General features: G+C 44.5%; 2 protein-coding genes across 2 annotated transcripts in view; one reads left to right on the top strand and one right to left on the bottom strand.

Moving 5' to 3' along the window:
• The window catches only part of LOC119364086 (SNF1-related protein kinase regulatory subunit gamma-1-like), a 9741-nt gene extending 2845 nt beyond the window's left edge, over positions 1 to 6896 (top strand). The window contains exons 2-6 of the mRNA XM_037629491.1: positions 4272 to 4444; positions 5134 to 5340; positions 5439 to 5714; positions 5939 to 6102; positions 6261 to 6896. Coding sequence (XP_037485388.1) covers positions 4272 to 4444; positions 5134 to 5340; positions 5439 to 5714; positions 5939 to 6102; positions 6261 to 6558 — 1118 coding nt within the window. The 3' untranslated portion in view covers positions 6559 to 6896. The remainder of the gene's footprint in view (positions 1 to 4271; positions 4445 to 5133; positions 5341 to 5438; positions 5715 to 5938; positions 6103 to 6260) is intronic.
• Positions 6897 to 11908: 5012 nt separating this feature from the next.
• Positions 11909 to 14535, bottom strand: LOC119364085 (exocyst complex component EXO70B1-like). Its single transcript, XM_037629490.1, has one exon. It carries the CDS (start codon positions 14259 to 14261, stop codon positions 12213 to 12215), a length of 2049 nt encoding a protein of 682 aa, XP_037485387.1. The 5' UTR covers positions 14262 to 14535; the 3' UTR covers positions 11909 to 12212.
• Between the last annotated feature and the right edge of the window lie 601 nt (positions 14536 to 15136).

The raw sequence follows: 15136 nt of genomic DNA, 5'->3' as shown, positions 1-15136 counted from the left end.
GAGGAGGTTAAGACCCCCGGCCTCTGCATCAATCGATGCATACAGCCATCTTTATTTATTATTCAACATAGGTCTAACAAGAACATACATCAAGCCACCCGAAGCCACCACTCACACCTACAAAACTCCATAATGTGGAGTGCTCTCACTCCCCGTATCTAAAACCGGTGCCGTCGCCAATCCATCCACATAACGTATCGAAACGCACAGCCGGTGCAGCAGACCTAAAGCATACACCACATGCACACGTTTTAGACGCCGCCATCATCATCGAACCGTTGACCCATCTTCAGGAGAGAGATCTGCATCATCCTTGCCAGTCCATCCATCCGTCGACGCCACCACGGCGTCACCACCCCGCGCTCGTCCGTCCAGCCACGAAGATTCTGAAAGATCTGTCGTGCGTAGCACCTGCCGACCAGGCATAACACAGCGTACCACCTGTCGGCAAGCATGACTTGACATATCGACCGAAAGCTCCGTGCAAGACGAAGCCGCTCCACCTCCTGCCTCTGTCTTCCAGCTCTGCTCCACAAACGATGCTCCCAAGAGAGAAAACGACACCGCAGTACCGCCATCGTCCGATCTGGAAGACCAGATCTTAGGGTTTCCCCTGGAGCAGCACGAGTGGGTCGACAGTAGTTACACGGCGATGCCTTCATCAAGGTAACGATGCAGACGCTGCCATCGCCTGCCATCGGCTCGGTTTTCACCGGCAACTATGTCTTCCTGACTCGCTGCCGGAACTAGATGGCGGATCTCGAGATCGGACCATCCAGCCTCAGGCCGACCACCTCCGATGGAGGAGATGGCCACCACCGCCAGCGGCACCGGCCAGATCAGATCTGACCGGAGGCGCCGCCGACCAGTCAACCATGGCCACATCCCCCCCTGATCCGCCCTCCCCACGAAGCCGCCGGAGCACCGCCGAACCGCCGGAAAAGACGAAGACCGAAGGGAGATCTCGCGCCGCCGGTCCCTCCAGATCGCGGGGCTGTAGCCTATATCCCCGCCGTCCCCATCATCGGCGGCGCCTAGGCTTAGCCGGCGCACGTCTCTGGGGACGACGAGGTGGAGGAGAGGGGGAGGGGGCGGCGGCCGGGGCACTGGGGTTGGCCCCCTGATCGCCCTGGAGGGAGCGATCGAGGGAGCCCTGGAGCGATCGGGATAGGACCTCTGCTGGAGTGAGTATTTTTGCACTTCCCTAAAATTTGGCTATAGGCGGTAGGGGTTCGGCTGGACTTGAATTTTAAGGGACTAATGACATTAGTTGTTGCATGGATAATACATATGAATGTATGAAATGGAATTACAATGATCAAAATTGTTTACGTACGGTGTTCAACACTTAGCTTCTTCGATTCAGTCGAACAAGTTTTAAGAAATGCTAATGTAATTTCCATAGTTTTTAAGGCGGTAAGGCAACCTAAGGCGCTGGGGGGCGCCTTATCGCCTAGGCGACACCTAAGCGCCTAAGGCGGACGCCTAAGCACCTAAGGCGGGCATATCTGTAAGGCGCTGGGGGGCGCCTTATCGCCTAAGCGTCGCCTAAGCGTCCAAGGCGGGACGCCTTAAAAACAATGGTAATTTGAAACCAAAACTTCTTTATGTAATGATCAATTATAGAACCTTTGAATTTATAACTATATATATATATTTTTTTTTTATCTACAAGCAGTGGTAACTACCACCTAGCTAGCTGACCTCCACGTGTCCACACTCTACGTAGCAGCAAGCCAACTGGATAGATGGATGCGGTTAACGGGTTCTATGCAATCCAATAAGAGCAACTAATTTAGTTTAATTATTAAATAATCCGGCAAGTTGTTGAACTACTTCCTCAATTCTAGGTAACGTTCTTGTATCACATTGTTTATTGGATAAGCATGTGTGGACGTGGCGCCTATTATTCCTGGCGGAAGGAAAATCTTTAGTACGAGGAATTAAATAGAGTATTTGTAGTGGACTGTATTTGTAGCAATACAATATTGGAGTATATCATAAAAAAGACTATTTTCCACAAAAAAAAGTATGGCCATATATGCCGCCGGCAAGGATTAATTATATGGTGATATTGTCATTCTTACTTTGTGTACATCCAAAGTGGGAGTATATAGAATGGAGTGATTTTTAAAGAGAGTGAACGCTCAAAGGAGTATATAGAATGGAGTTTTTTTTTTGCAACGAAAATGTAGTAATTTTATATGAAATTAATGTGTATGCAGTATGTTGTATTCTGTTACGAAAGTATGGAGTATCTTCCGTTTAGGAAAATATGGAGTGTAGTATGTTGTACATATCCTGTTAAGAAAGTATGAAGTATTTTCCTTTCAAGAAAGTATGGAGTATGTAGTATGTTGTATCTTGTTAAGAAAGTATGGAGTATATTCCTTCTAAGAAAGTATGAAGTATAGAGTATTTCACTAATCTAGGACATGTAATCAGAGTATGAAGTATATAATATACTATTATTTCAATGAAAGAATGGAGTATATAATATACTACTATTCTATAGGAATATGTACTTCGTAGAATGGAGTATATAATATACTACTATTCTATAGGAATATGTACTTTGTAGAGTATGTAGTATGGAGTATCTCTAAAAAGGAGTATAAAGTATGGAGTATGTCCAAATAAGGAGTATATTTTCCAAAATAAAGAGTATCTTCCTACAAAAAATAGATATGCTAAGAGGAGTATCTCAATAAAAAGAAGTACATCTTGATACTGATCAAATATACTAGAGTATGCATGTGTTTGTTCTATTCTGTTTTCACGTACAAGTACAAGATTGCAAAATTGAAAAATCTGCCAAGATACTACATCTTCAAGCAACTGTAACTACTAGCTAGAACATCAGTCGGCTAGAAGAGACAACATTGGAACAAAACTTTGAGCACATAGCTTTCTTGGACTTTGTGATGATGCTTTCTCATGCACGTACGTATACTGATCTGTAACTAGAGAATTGGATTGGGACTCATGTAGTGCTAGACGTGATGATAGCTGGGGTGGACACGTCCAAGATCATATAGGGTCGATGTAGCAGGCAGTGGTGAGCTCTTCAACGGCGGCAGTGGCGGCCGTGGTGGAGAGCGCATGTTGACGGCGGCTGGTTGAGCATGCGGTATGTTTAGTATAATAGTAGTTCCATACATCATCGTAGGAAGCCACCAATCACATAGGAGCGGCCGGCCGGCCGTGGCGACGGCTCCACGGTGGTGACGCCATGACACCGGCATACAGTCCGAGAAGAAATTACTGTACGAAGATGGTCTCTTCCTGTGACTGCGCACTTGGTCGGCTTGCGGTCGCCTTGCTCGTTGTTCCTTATCATCACATCTGGATCTTCGTAGGTATGCCCATGCTCTAGATCAACGATGAATTCATATTAGATAAGAAACAAATCAGGAAGAGACTAGAAGATTTTGTTTGCCTGATGAATACCTTGCGACATGCATCCATGCTCCTAATCCTAATCGGCTGCAATTGCCGGCGAGTCGGCGACTGCCGTAACCTATGTTTTTAAGGCGACGCCTTGCTTTAAGGCGCTGGGGGGGCGCTTCGACGCCTAGGCGACGCCTAGGCGCCTAAAGCGGACGCCTAGGCGCCTAAAGCGCAAAGCGCTGGGGGGGCGCCTCGACGCCTAGGCGTCGCCTAGGCGTCGCCTTACGGACGCCTTTAAAACATAGGCCGTAACAAAATTTAGTTCCGCCATTATTGGATCCATTGATCTCCTAATGGTGAGATGCCACGAAACGTCCTGCATGCCTGCTGTTGTGAGGTGATTAAATAATATCCAAGCATGATAGTCGGAACTGTACGGGCGCTTTTTCTTATCGGGCGAAGTGGAAAAAGAGAGCCTATTTTCACAACCAACCCGTTAATCAATAGCCACACCAGAGATGAGATCGGACGGCGCTGAGAACAGAGGTAACTACCACTATATGGTAGTATGTATTTTCCCTATATATAGAGAGAGAGATATAGATATATACACACACACACACACTACAAGTGGATTTTGAAGTGATGGAGTTACATTATCAGATAGGTTCAACACAGTTGCATGTTATTTAATATAGATATGTCATTACTAAATCGAATATCTTGATATTTTTAATAGCCGATACCATGGTTTTGTAAGGCCATAATTTTACTGAAATGTATGGCTGTAAACAATAATATACAGAACATGTACTTTTAACACATATTGTCTCATAGTCACTCTGAATTCTAAATGTCTACCATGATATTTCTTCGTGCAGTGATCGAGATACCTTCGGATGCCAGCCTTGCTGATACTGTTGAGACATTATCCAAAAATAAAATTTTGAGCGCACCCATAAGAAACGTCGATGCTCCAGAGGATGCTACTTGGATAGACAAATACATCGGTATTGTGGAATTTGCTGGTATTGCAATGTGGTTGCTTCATCAGGTTTATACATCTCTCCCTCTCTTCAGTTCAATTCTTTTTTATATAGCTAGATCGGTTTGATCACCATGAATCCGTGAATCATTAGTCAAAACATGTAGATATGTTTGCAGCTTTGATCAATATTATCCTCATCTAAACCAAATGAATTCCATTTTACATTCAAAATCACAATGGTAGATCTAGAAGTAACAAGATGAACCTCTTGGTGGAAAACTTTTTTGTCTCGTTGTTTGTCTAGAGGGTAACTTTGGAAGATACGCTTTCAGTTCCGATATATTCTAAGAACACTGTTCAATTGGACTTCCCTTCAGACACAATTGATAAAATATTCAAATATGTGGCTCAATGCTCATTAAAAGCATTGAGCCACATATTTGAATATTTTATCAATTGTGTCTGAAGGGAAATGGAGAGCTCTGATCATGACCTTAACCTAGGCCTGATATCATTGGACTGTCCATCGAGTCATTCACCTTTCTAAGCTCTTGTCAAAATGCATCTTCACATCACTGAAATGCTGACCTTTAAGTAAATTCAGAATGATTAGAAAGGTAGGTAGTTTAAAACAAAGTAATGCACTACAATTGCAGAAAGTTATAAACTTTATTTGTAATGTCAGTTGTGGAACTGATTATTTTCACGCTCGTGCATGTCTGACTATAACTGCTTCTTCTTCTCCTCTGCATCAGTCTGATGCTTCAGGTAACGGAACAGCTGGTTCTGCAGTTGGATCACCTGTGGCCAATCTAGCAGCTAGGTTAGGCTCTTTCACATTCAGAAGAACGTCATCTGGCAGGGTAGAAACCACCACTGATTCAGAATCAGATGAAGCTGCATCAGTGGGTGGAAGTTTTTTTGAAACCCTTACTTCCTCTGAGTTCTACAAGAACACAAAGGTGACCGACCGACCCCTTCTCACTGCAGTGAAAATGGTCACATACTTATATTCTCTTCTAGTTAGCACCCATCCATGACACAGTTTGTAATGTCGTAGGTTGGCGATATCTCTGGAAGCTTCCGATGGGCGCCATTTCTTGCCCTGCAGACATCTGACACATTCCTCACCATGCTGCTTCTTCTATCCAAGTACAGGATGAAGAGCCTCCCAGTGGTAGATATGGGGGGAAATAAGATCGAGAATATCATTACACAATCTTCCGTTGTGCACATGCTTGCAGAGTGTGTTGGACTTCCTTGGTTTGAAAGCTGGGGAACCAAGAAACTATCTGAACTGGGCCTTCCTCTGATGAAGCCATACAGACTTGTTAAGGTACCTCCCGAATGTGTAATCTCATCCTTGTAAATGTTTGGCGCATTAATCTGTATATAATGAGGACAAGGTTTATTAGAATCATGCTGCTCAACAACTATACAATTGAATCTGTAAGCTGGTTTATGCAACTGAAGAATAAAAAACTCAAGCGCAAACCTGAATCTAAAAAAAAAAAAGAAAAGAAGGAAAACTCAATGTTGCCTTGGTGTTGCCCTTTATAGGTAAATGAAGACCAGCCAGTCCTAAAAGCCTTCCAACTGATGAGGGAAAAGGGGGTTGGTGGTGTGCCTGTTATGAACACAAATGGAACGAAAGCAATTGGTAACATTAGCATCAGAGATGTCCAATATCTTCTGAGTGCCCCCAAGATATACAAACAATACAGGTTTGTAACTCTGGTGTATACTGTACTTGCTGATGAGCTTTGTTATCTTTTCAAATCCGGTCTCTCGAATACCATGCACTGAGGCAGACCATGGCACCTGATAATTGCTACTCTTGAGAAGTGCCCTCTTGTATGACTCTGGCTGGATGCATTCACAGGACAATCTCAGCCAAGGATTTCCTTAGCGCGGTCCGGCACCATCTCCAGGAGCAACACGAAGCGTCGCCGTTGCTGCACGACGTGATCACATGCAAAAGAGACGACGTGATCAAGGAAATCATACTGAAGCTGGACTCGGCCAAGATCCACAGGATCTACGTGGTCGACGACAAGGGGGACACCGAGGGGGTGATCACGCTGAGGGACATAATCTCCAAGCTGGTGCACGAGCCACGGCATTACTTTGGGGATTTCTTCGACGGCGTCGTTCCCCTACCCGCAAACAGTACCGTCTGACAAAACTGTGTACTACTATGTACAAAAAATGTACATTATCTTTCTTTTTGCTCATTCCCAATCTTCTTCTCAAGTTGGGGTTGCGGTTGCTGTTGCTGTGGAGAGACCTCTGTGGGAAGGACTAATGAACCAATGGGGTGGATGACAGTGTGCGTTGAATAATCTGAGAATCGCCTGAGCCTTGCGATGAGAATGATGGTGCCTCTCTTCTTTCTTGTTGACGGTTGCATAAATTCTGTCACCATTGCTTCACCGGTCCTGCTCTTTTGGAAGGCAAGCTCTGCAACACTGTCACCTTTCGTCGTTATGTTGAAATTTAAGCTAAGCTCTTCGGGCGAGACATTCTTGGTCTTGGGCGACCACAAGTGATGATGTGGCTAGACCAAAGTTCAAGATGTACATGGTACTCCCCCTCGTCCATCTATACAAGGCCACTCTAATTTGGTTTAACTTCGATCATGTATTTTACCAACATAATATGTCTCAAATGGATTTTGCATTTGAAAGAAGTTTCAAATGGTATACATTTTGTTGGTCAAATCAGTGATCAAAGTTAAGACTCATATCATATCCATGGTGGGATGGATGGAGATAGTAGCAGTTAACTTAGAACCACTCCACCAGATCGGTGGATGGAGGGAGGGAGGCAGGAACAGTGACAACATAGTGAGTTTGGTCACTCAAGAGTCAAGATGCCAGTGCCCTTCTTTAAAAAAGACGTTGAGTAAACATATAAAATCCCAGCTTACCAGATCCAGATGCAGATGCACAACTTTTATGTTATTATTACTCTAAAACAGGAGGGGAGCCAGACCAATTCCGGCTCATTAGGTGGTTACAGCATTACATGCATGCCTTTAGGCCAATAACCACCCCGGTACAACTGCTACCCTACAAATTTCCGAGTCTCCAGCTAGATATTACCAAAGAGATTTGGTGGACACAGCATGGAGAAATAATAAGGTAGCAGAACTATGGTCCATGCTGGCCTGGCCACATGATGATTGGCCAACCAAGCATTGCACCAGTAACCTCTTTGTCTAAGTTGCCACTTGCCAGTGTAGTAAAGGTGCAATATTACAAGGAAGGATTCATCAACGAGTTTGCCATTTGATTAAAGTCTTAAATCTGTTCAGAGAGGACAGCCCTAGTGCAAGCATGGATGAAGTGATCATACATACAACAACAACAACAACAACAACAACAACAACAAGCTTGCCATTTAGGATCAGTATTGTCGATCATCACGTTAAAACGCATTACTAAACCATGCAGAATGTGAATTCCACATCTTCATTCACTCTCTTCCAAGGGTACTCCTACCTTACAAGGACCAACAGAAAGTGGAATCTATCTGCTTGATTGCTGTCCGAGGCCCTTCATGGGATTACCACAAACTAGATACAGTACTTCCATTGCTCTAATCAAAGCAATTAAAAATAGCTTAAAGCAGAGTGGCGTGGTAATTTAAAGCGGAGTGACGATGGAGTATTTCACTACTATAAAGCCTCCAAATGCACAAATGGTAACCATCCTCAATTTGAAAAAAACTGTGGAGTTAATCAATTCTGTTTACTTTCTTTTATTTTGCATGTACATACACTTCAAACATACAGAGGCTCAAAAGTAAAAGAACAGAAATAACATAAGAAGCACTTCCAATGGAGAGAAAAAGGATATCTCAACAAGGTAGCTTTCAATCTGTCAGATGAACACTCGATGAAACTCTCAGTCTTACAGATGCTGTAGGGCTAAACATGGGCCACAGAGGGGTGCCATAGCGCCGGCACCGAAGCAGACTGCAAATTGCATGTTTCAACATAAACAAATTAAAGTGGATATTGGCTCCATACTGCTAATGTCATATTTGTTCCAACTTACTAAGATACCATCTATTTGCCCACTTCTATTAGTCATCTGTTGGACTGTTACCCCAAAACAGAGTACTCCCTCGTTTCCATAATATAATGCGCATTGATTTTCTCAAAAGTGAAGCTTCAAAGACTCGGACTAGGTGTGCAGGGCGGAGCCCGAACCCGTCCCGCTTCCAATTCAAAGGTAAAAAAGTTAGTTCTAAACAGATTGAAGTGGGTCACCTTAATTAATACTCCCTCCGTCCCAAAATAAGTGTCTTAACTTTGTACTAGCTCTAGTACAAATTTGTACTAAGCTCAAGACACTTATTTTGGGACGGAGGGAGTACTAACTGTATACTAACTTGGCTATTTCGCGGGATATTGCGGGACGCCTTCCTGCACCCCTAACTCTGACCAAGTTTATAGAGAAAAATATCTATATCTACTAATACTTAACAAATACCATCAGCTTTGTCGTGGAATATACTTTCATATGGTATATATTTAGTACTGAAAGCGTTACTTGGACAGCGTTGATGAAGTTCGACTAAAAAAAGAGAAAATTTCTAGTATGCATTATATTTTGGAACGGATGGATTATGAAATAGAGTTGTGACATATGCTAAAATACCAGAAAATTGATAAAATTTACCTGAGACAGGCCTTATTTTCCAACGGAGCAAATAGCCTAATCCCAGAATGCATATTCCTCTACTCCAATTCTTCATAACGAGCAATTCAAATTGTGCAATAGCATGCCTGCACAACATAAGAACATGGCTTCCTAAGTGGCCACAGGACCCATCCTAAAGGGTGACGACTATAGCAAAATCACGGCGACAAGAGCGGGAACACCGGGAATACTTGTGGAGCGGTACAGTTAAAATTCTCAGCTCAGATACAACACTTCTCCTGTTTCATACCTTGAAGAAGCTGCAAAAAATGTTTAAGTTTTGCAATTGGTCGATAATTATAGTTCGCTATCCTTCAGAATGTTTCTTAGTTTAGAGGTGAGGACTCCGCTCATTGTGAATTACACCATATTCATTTCTATATAACTCCAGAAAGCAAACCTACCAAGCCATGACTTCAAATGGTCATGAAGGGCTTACAAAGAAGCATCAGTAGAATGACATAAAAGGAAAAACGATACCACTGTTATATCAGGTGAACCAAGCTGAGTACCTAGCCGCACCATCCTCCTCCCTCCATGCTCAGGTAGTTCATGAAGCTGCACCAGCTTTATCAAACAAGGGATACCCAAAATGGAGTAATAGTCAAGTAAAACACTTCATCTGGTGGACTTTAATGCAAGAAACAGCAAGTATTATCAAACTATTTGTTGATTTTTCTTTCGCAAAAACATGTCTTGTTGCTTTCATTATAAGCCTCACATTCCGAAGCTACACCAATATGAAGTTACAAACTAAGTTCACTTCATATAATAAGTAACTAACCCCTCCATTTCATTTTATAAGGCATATTAGAGCATGGTTAGTAGTATAGCCAACTGCTGGCTATATGATGTTGTCGTGTCATATATAGTCATCACTTATAGTCACTCATACAACAAGGTTAGCTATAAGGTTGGCTATAAGAGTACTATTCCCTCCATTCCCAAATATAAGTCTTTTTAGAGATTATAACAAGTGACTACATATGGAGCAAAATGAGTGAATCTATATTCTAAAATATGTCTATATACATCCATATGTTATAGTCCATTTGAAATGTCTAAAAAGACTTATATTTAGGAACAGAGGGAGTATTTTTTTTCACCTTCTCTCTATCTCTTTTGTCATATTTATTGCATTTGCCTAGGAGTACGCATATAGCTTGGCTCTTGCATGAGAGCCCACTCCCATCATTTTTCCATGTCTCTCTCCTTCACACAGACAAAAGTGCCATGTAAGCGGGCTATAAGCCCATTATTGTACTTGCTCTGACGGAATTGCAAGGGTCACAGGGTTGATAAAGCCCATTAATACGAGCGAGAATATTCACCATGTTAACCAGAAATGACAATGAGAGATGAGAGATAAAAGGGGGTAAAAGATAGAAAAAAAAAGGGCAACCTGGTGCATGTAGCTCCCGCTTGCGCAGGGTCCAGGGAAGGGTCCGACCACTTTGGGTCTATAGTACACAGCCTTTCCCTACATTTCTGTAAGAGGCTGTTTCCAGGACTTGAACCCAATAGAAAAATCATTAATTACATATAGAAACCTATATTTTAAAAAAAGATTGCAAAAATACAGGCCATACAGAAATGCAGTGAGCACTAACTGTTATTTTCATAATTTTGAAGTTTGAGAGTGAGTACTAGGTGTGCTTTTGATGCTTTTCGAGCATTAGAGAAACCACTGAAAATTTCAACAACCTAGTGTGCTCCCATATGGGCAGTACCCCTATGTCTTAACCTCTACCCTGAATTCTTCACATCCATTTACCATCGATGTGCTTATTATTATCCCTGTATCTCAAAGAACCCAAATAATGAGACCACGATGACCCACTTTGTAAACTGCCAATTGTATCTGGCTGAGGTTAGCATAAGCAAGCCTTCAGAAGTATAACTATGATAAATAGTTGTTATGGAAGATCAAATCAGTTTACTAAGATGGATACTCCCTCTGTAAACTTTTATAAGATCGTTTAGATCACTAAAGTAAATGATCTTATATTACTTTACAGAGGGTTACACCTTGCCATGATAGATATGGAAAGGTTCAGACCCTAAAGAATGATAGATGCACATTATATATTAAATAGAATTTACCAAGGCAGAAGAGAATGGTAGAATTAAGTTACTCCCTCCTATCCGTTTGAATTGTTGCTGACTTAGTACAAGTTTGTACTAAAGTTGTACTAAGTCAGCGGCAATTAATATGGATCAGAGGGAGTATAAGAAATTGCCAACACCAAGAAAAGAGTCCTAACAGTAGTAATGAAATATTGTTCGTTTTAAATAAGAAAATAGCCCAATATAACTCATCAACACTTACATTTTCGTCAGTAAAATAGCAAGAGTATTCCGATGTGTGAATGACACCTCTAAATTAGTACGTATACTGCCTGAAGATCGTTATTACCTTGTACCACTGCCCTACAGTCTGAATTTATTTTTTTGACACTATGCCCTACAGTCTGATTAAGTAACCTTTGTTTCAGACTCTGACGATAAATGCGTTTAGTTCATACAAATATCTTACTAGAGAAAACATAAACATTCATTCTAAGGTAACATAAGTTGTATGTGAGCATAAAAAAAGGAAGTGTCTAGACTTTTGCGCAGCAATCAAATTAATGATACTTACTTTCTTCAACAGTACGATCAGTCGGATTTTGCACTATGGTCCGTTTTACGATCCGTAGCTTCACGGATTGCATAAGACATGTTTGTTTCACTTCATTTTCTCTAAGCATGCAAATGGCAAGCTCTGTTACTTATGGTTTGCGGCCTAAACATGCCCTTTTCCCACATCTTCTGCAAGTTATTCCAACTGAAACACATATAACATGTTCAATATATTCCAAGAAGCATGCCTCTACATGGTGCCAAATCTAGATTTTGGACATTGTAGTGTGCAAAGAAATGAGTACACTGGAAAAACAATACATGTACATTATTTCTTGTTACACATAATCTGACTGAACCAAAGGATCCTCCTGTGGACTCCTGCGGTATTACAGCACCATACCAACTAGGGAACATGCACCAATCCAATACATGCAACCAGCAGTTCAGCAATATACTACCCCTTGTAAAGATATACCTGTAACCAAATTTTGTCATAGGAACTATAACCTTCTTCTGGAATGGTTGGCAGACCCTAGTGACCCTTCGAAAAGATCAGACAGTTGATTTTCCAAGTCCTCTGGGGTGTACTTTATGTATTTACCAGAATTTCTTCCATTATCCACTAGACTACCATATCTACCCAGAAAAGCACGATATGCTGGAATCACATTTTCAGATATAGATATCTTGAGCTCTTCGCGGAGTTGAGGATCCGGTACCTTCCAAAGCGTTTGACTCCTGTAAATCTCATCAAAGGCAAAGTTGAAGTTCTTAAATTTCTCTTTGACCCTCGAGCTTGAATTCCCAAGACTTACACTCCCACTGCCATGACCATCATCCTTGAGATAGGACAAAACCTTTGTCCACGATATCCTAAGGTAGCTCTTGGAATTTTGCCGAATCTTTCCACGGCGCCCCCGTGTCCAATGATCCCCTAAAATCCTCCCAAGCTCAGAATCCTTCACCTTTTGGACAATATAAAGTGTATTATTCATGGAAAATATACACTGGAGTGCACCGTCCTCGTACAGTTTAGATTTTTCCTCCAAATTGGCCTCCAAGTAAGACATGAGCTTCACCAAGCGATGTCCAAGTGGGGTCAAGCTCTGCAGATACTCCTCATCATCATCAGCACCTCCATTTGAAGCATTATGATCAGCATCTCCGGCAGCATCCTCATCCAAGAGTTTGTCAAGCGTATCACTGTAAACGACCAACAACCTAAGATAGTTCATCACATAACGTGTGATTGGGTGGATCTCACCAGCCATCATAGGCCGGCGTGACGACTCCTGCTGTAGAACCTTCCCAAACTCAAGAAGGTTACCCTTGACTGCATCCCCAAGCCTCCCAAGGACACCCTCCAAATCACAGATCACATCATCCCCAGGAGTCCCATAGTAGAGTTCCTTGAGCTCAGGAATTACCTCGGCAAGTGCCTCATACATATCAAGAATCCGGGACACTTTCTCCGGCGAACGAGGGCACACAGCCACAGCATCCCCAAAGTTAAGAATCTGCATTATGCAAACCTTGGTGGATTCAACAAAGCACTCGTTCCGCAGCTCATCAGACACTGCGAGCACCTGGTCGCAGAGCCGATACTCGCCTGTCAGCAGGGAACGGACAACCGTCTTGACGCCATGCACCCACTTCTTCATCTTGTCATTCAGCTGTTTCCACTCCACACGCTGAACCTCGTCGATGCTGAGCCGCTCGACGCCCAGAACTGTGAGGCACTCATCAAGCAGGTCCCGGCGGATGCCGCAGTAAACCTGCACGAGTTCACTTGCATAGCCAGCGCGCCCCATCCGCTCAGCAATGGCGCGCAGCTCATCAACAGCGTCAGGCCGCACCAGGTCGAACAGCTGGTCGTCGAAGGGGTTCCCCACGAGACTGGCGCTGCGGGCGGTATCTGGCGCGCCCTCCTGGCTGTGCGGGGTGGTGGGGTCAAACTCGGAGGAGGTGTCGAGGTCGTCCATGGACTCGAGCGAGAGGCGGCGGAGCGAGCAGTAGAGGCCGCTGGCGTCGAGCGGCACGGCGTGGCGGAGCATGAGGTGGCGGAGCTCGTCCTCGAGGCGCGCCATGGCGAGCTGCACGGCGACGCCCGCGCGGCCCGAGGCGGCTGCGGGGCCCCCGGCGGCGAGGTGGTCGACGGCGACGTCGACCGCCGCGAGGTAGTGCGTGGCGTCGTCCTCGGGGGCCTCGAAGACGAGCGCCTCCGGGGTGGTGTCCCAGAGGTGGATGAGCTGCGCCGCGTCGTCGAAATCCAGCAGAGAGAGGCCCTCGGCCTCCGAGGAGGCGGCGTGGGTCGGGGAGTGGGAGTGGGAGGGCGAGGGCGAGTGGAAGAGGTCGGAGGTGATGGTGGAGAGGCGGTAGTCGAAGCCCGAGAGGATGCGGATCATGTCGTCGGCGGCGTTCTTGGAGGTGGCGAGCGACTTGACGATGTGGTGCGCCGCGGCGAGGACCTTGTCGTTGCCGGCGACGGCGACGGCGCCGACGCCCGCCAGAGGCACGGCGTCCTCGGGCGGCGGCGGAGACGCCGACATCGCCGGCGGGCCGCTAGGGTTTGATCCGGCGGTGGTTTACTGATGCGATACTCGGGACGGGAGTTACGGCGCGGCTCGGAGGCTGATGGCCGCGGTAAACAGAGCACTCGTAGCAGTAGTGCCGGTGCCAGCAAAGGGGCGGACGGATAGAGGGAGAGGGGATACCCTGCGAGACGAGGAGGGAAGCAAATGGCACCACTTTGCCGGCCCGTTTCGTTTGCTGTTTGGTGGAATGCGGTGGCTGGCAATTCACGGTGCGCAGCTCATCTTTGTATCTCATCCCGGACCTCCAAAGTCCAACTTGCCGACCTCATCCTCGCACCGCTCACGTGTTTCATCTTCTCTCGCTCCCCCGCTTTTACTCTCTCTTGCCACAAGCAGTATCGAGCTTGACGACGACATGTTTTCCTCTCCTAATGAAGAATAAATTGCGCAATTGGCCGCAATTACACATTGGTTTTGGCCTCGCCTCTGTCCAAATCTAACCCCGTTGGAACTGGAACTGGAATGCACTGGACAATTATGTACAATGTTCTTGGTGGTCGCTGTCATCTTTTGCTGCGTAGATCTCGACGTCTTTCCTCCTCGTATTAGATCCCCGTCGTCATCACCATTTCCATGCTCTCAAGGGAACCACAAAAGTCCCTATCCGTCGAAACTTGACCAGAGACGTCTTCCTGAAATCTTCTTGAAAAAAGAAAAAAAAAACTTTGGGTAAATCTTGAAAAGCACGACATTCGCGTCACTTGGGGTAGATCGCACTTAGCATGGATGGATGTTCAAAAACGTCTTTCCAAACATTGCGGAACTATCGTATGCATTTCTGTGTTATTACTGTCACTAGGAATGTTTGAAGCCAACAGGTTTATCCGTGT

Source organism: Triticum dicoccoides, chromosome 2B, assembly GCF_002162155.2.
Source record: "Triticum dicoccoides isolate Atlit2015 ecotype Zavitan chromosome 2B, WEW_v2.0, whole genome shotgun sequence".
NCBI lineage: Eukaryota > Viridiplantae > Streptophyta > Magnoliopsida > Poales > Poaceae > Triticum > Triticum dicoccoides.
Note: the sequence above shows the minus strand (reverse complement) of the source record. Positions and strands in the feature narration are given on the sequence as shown.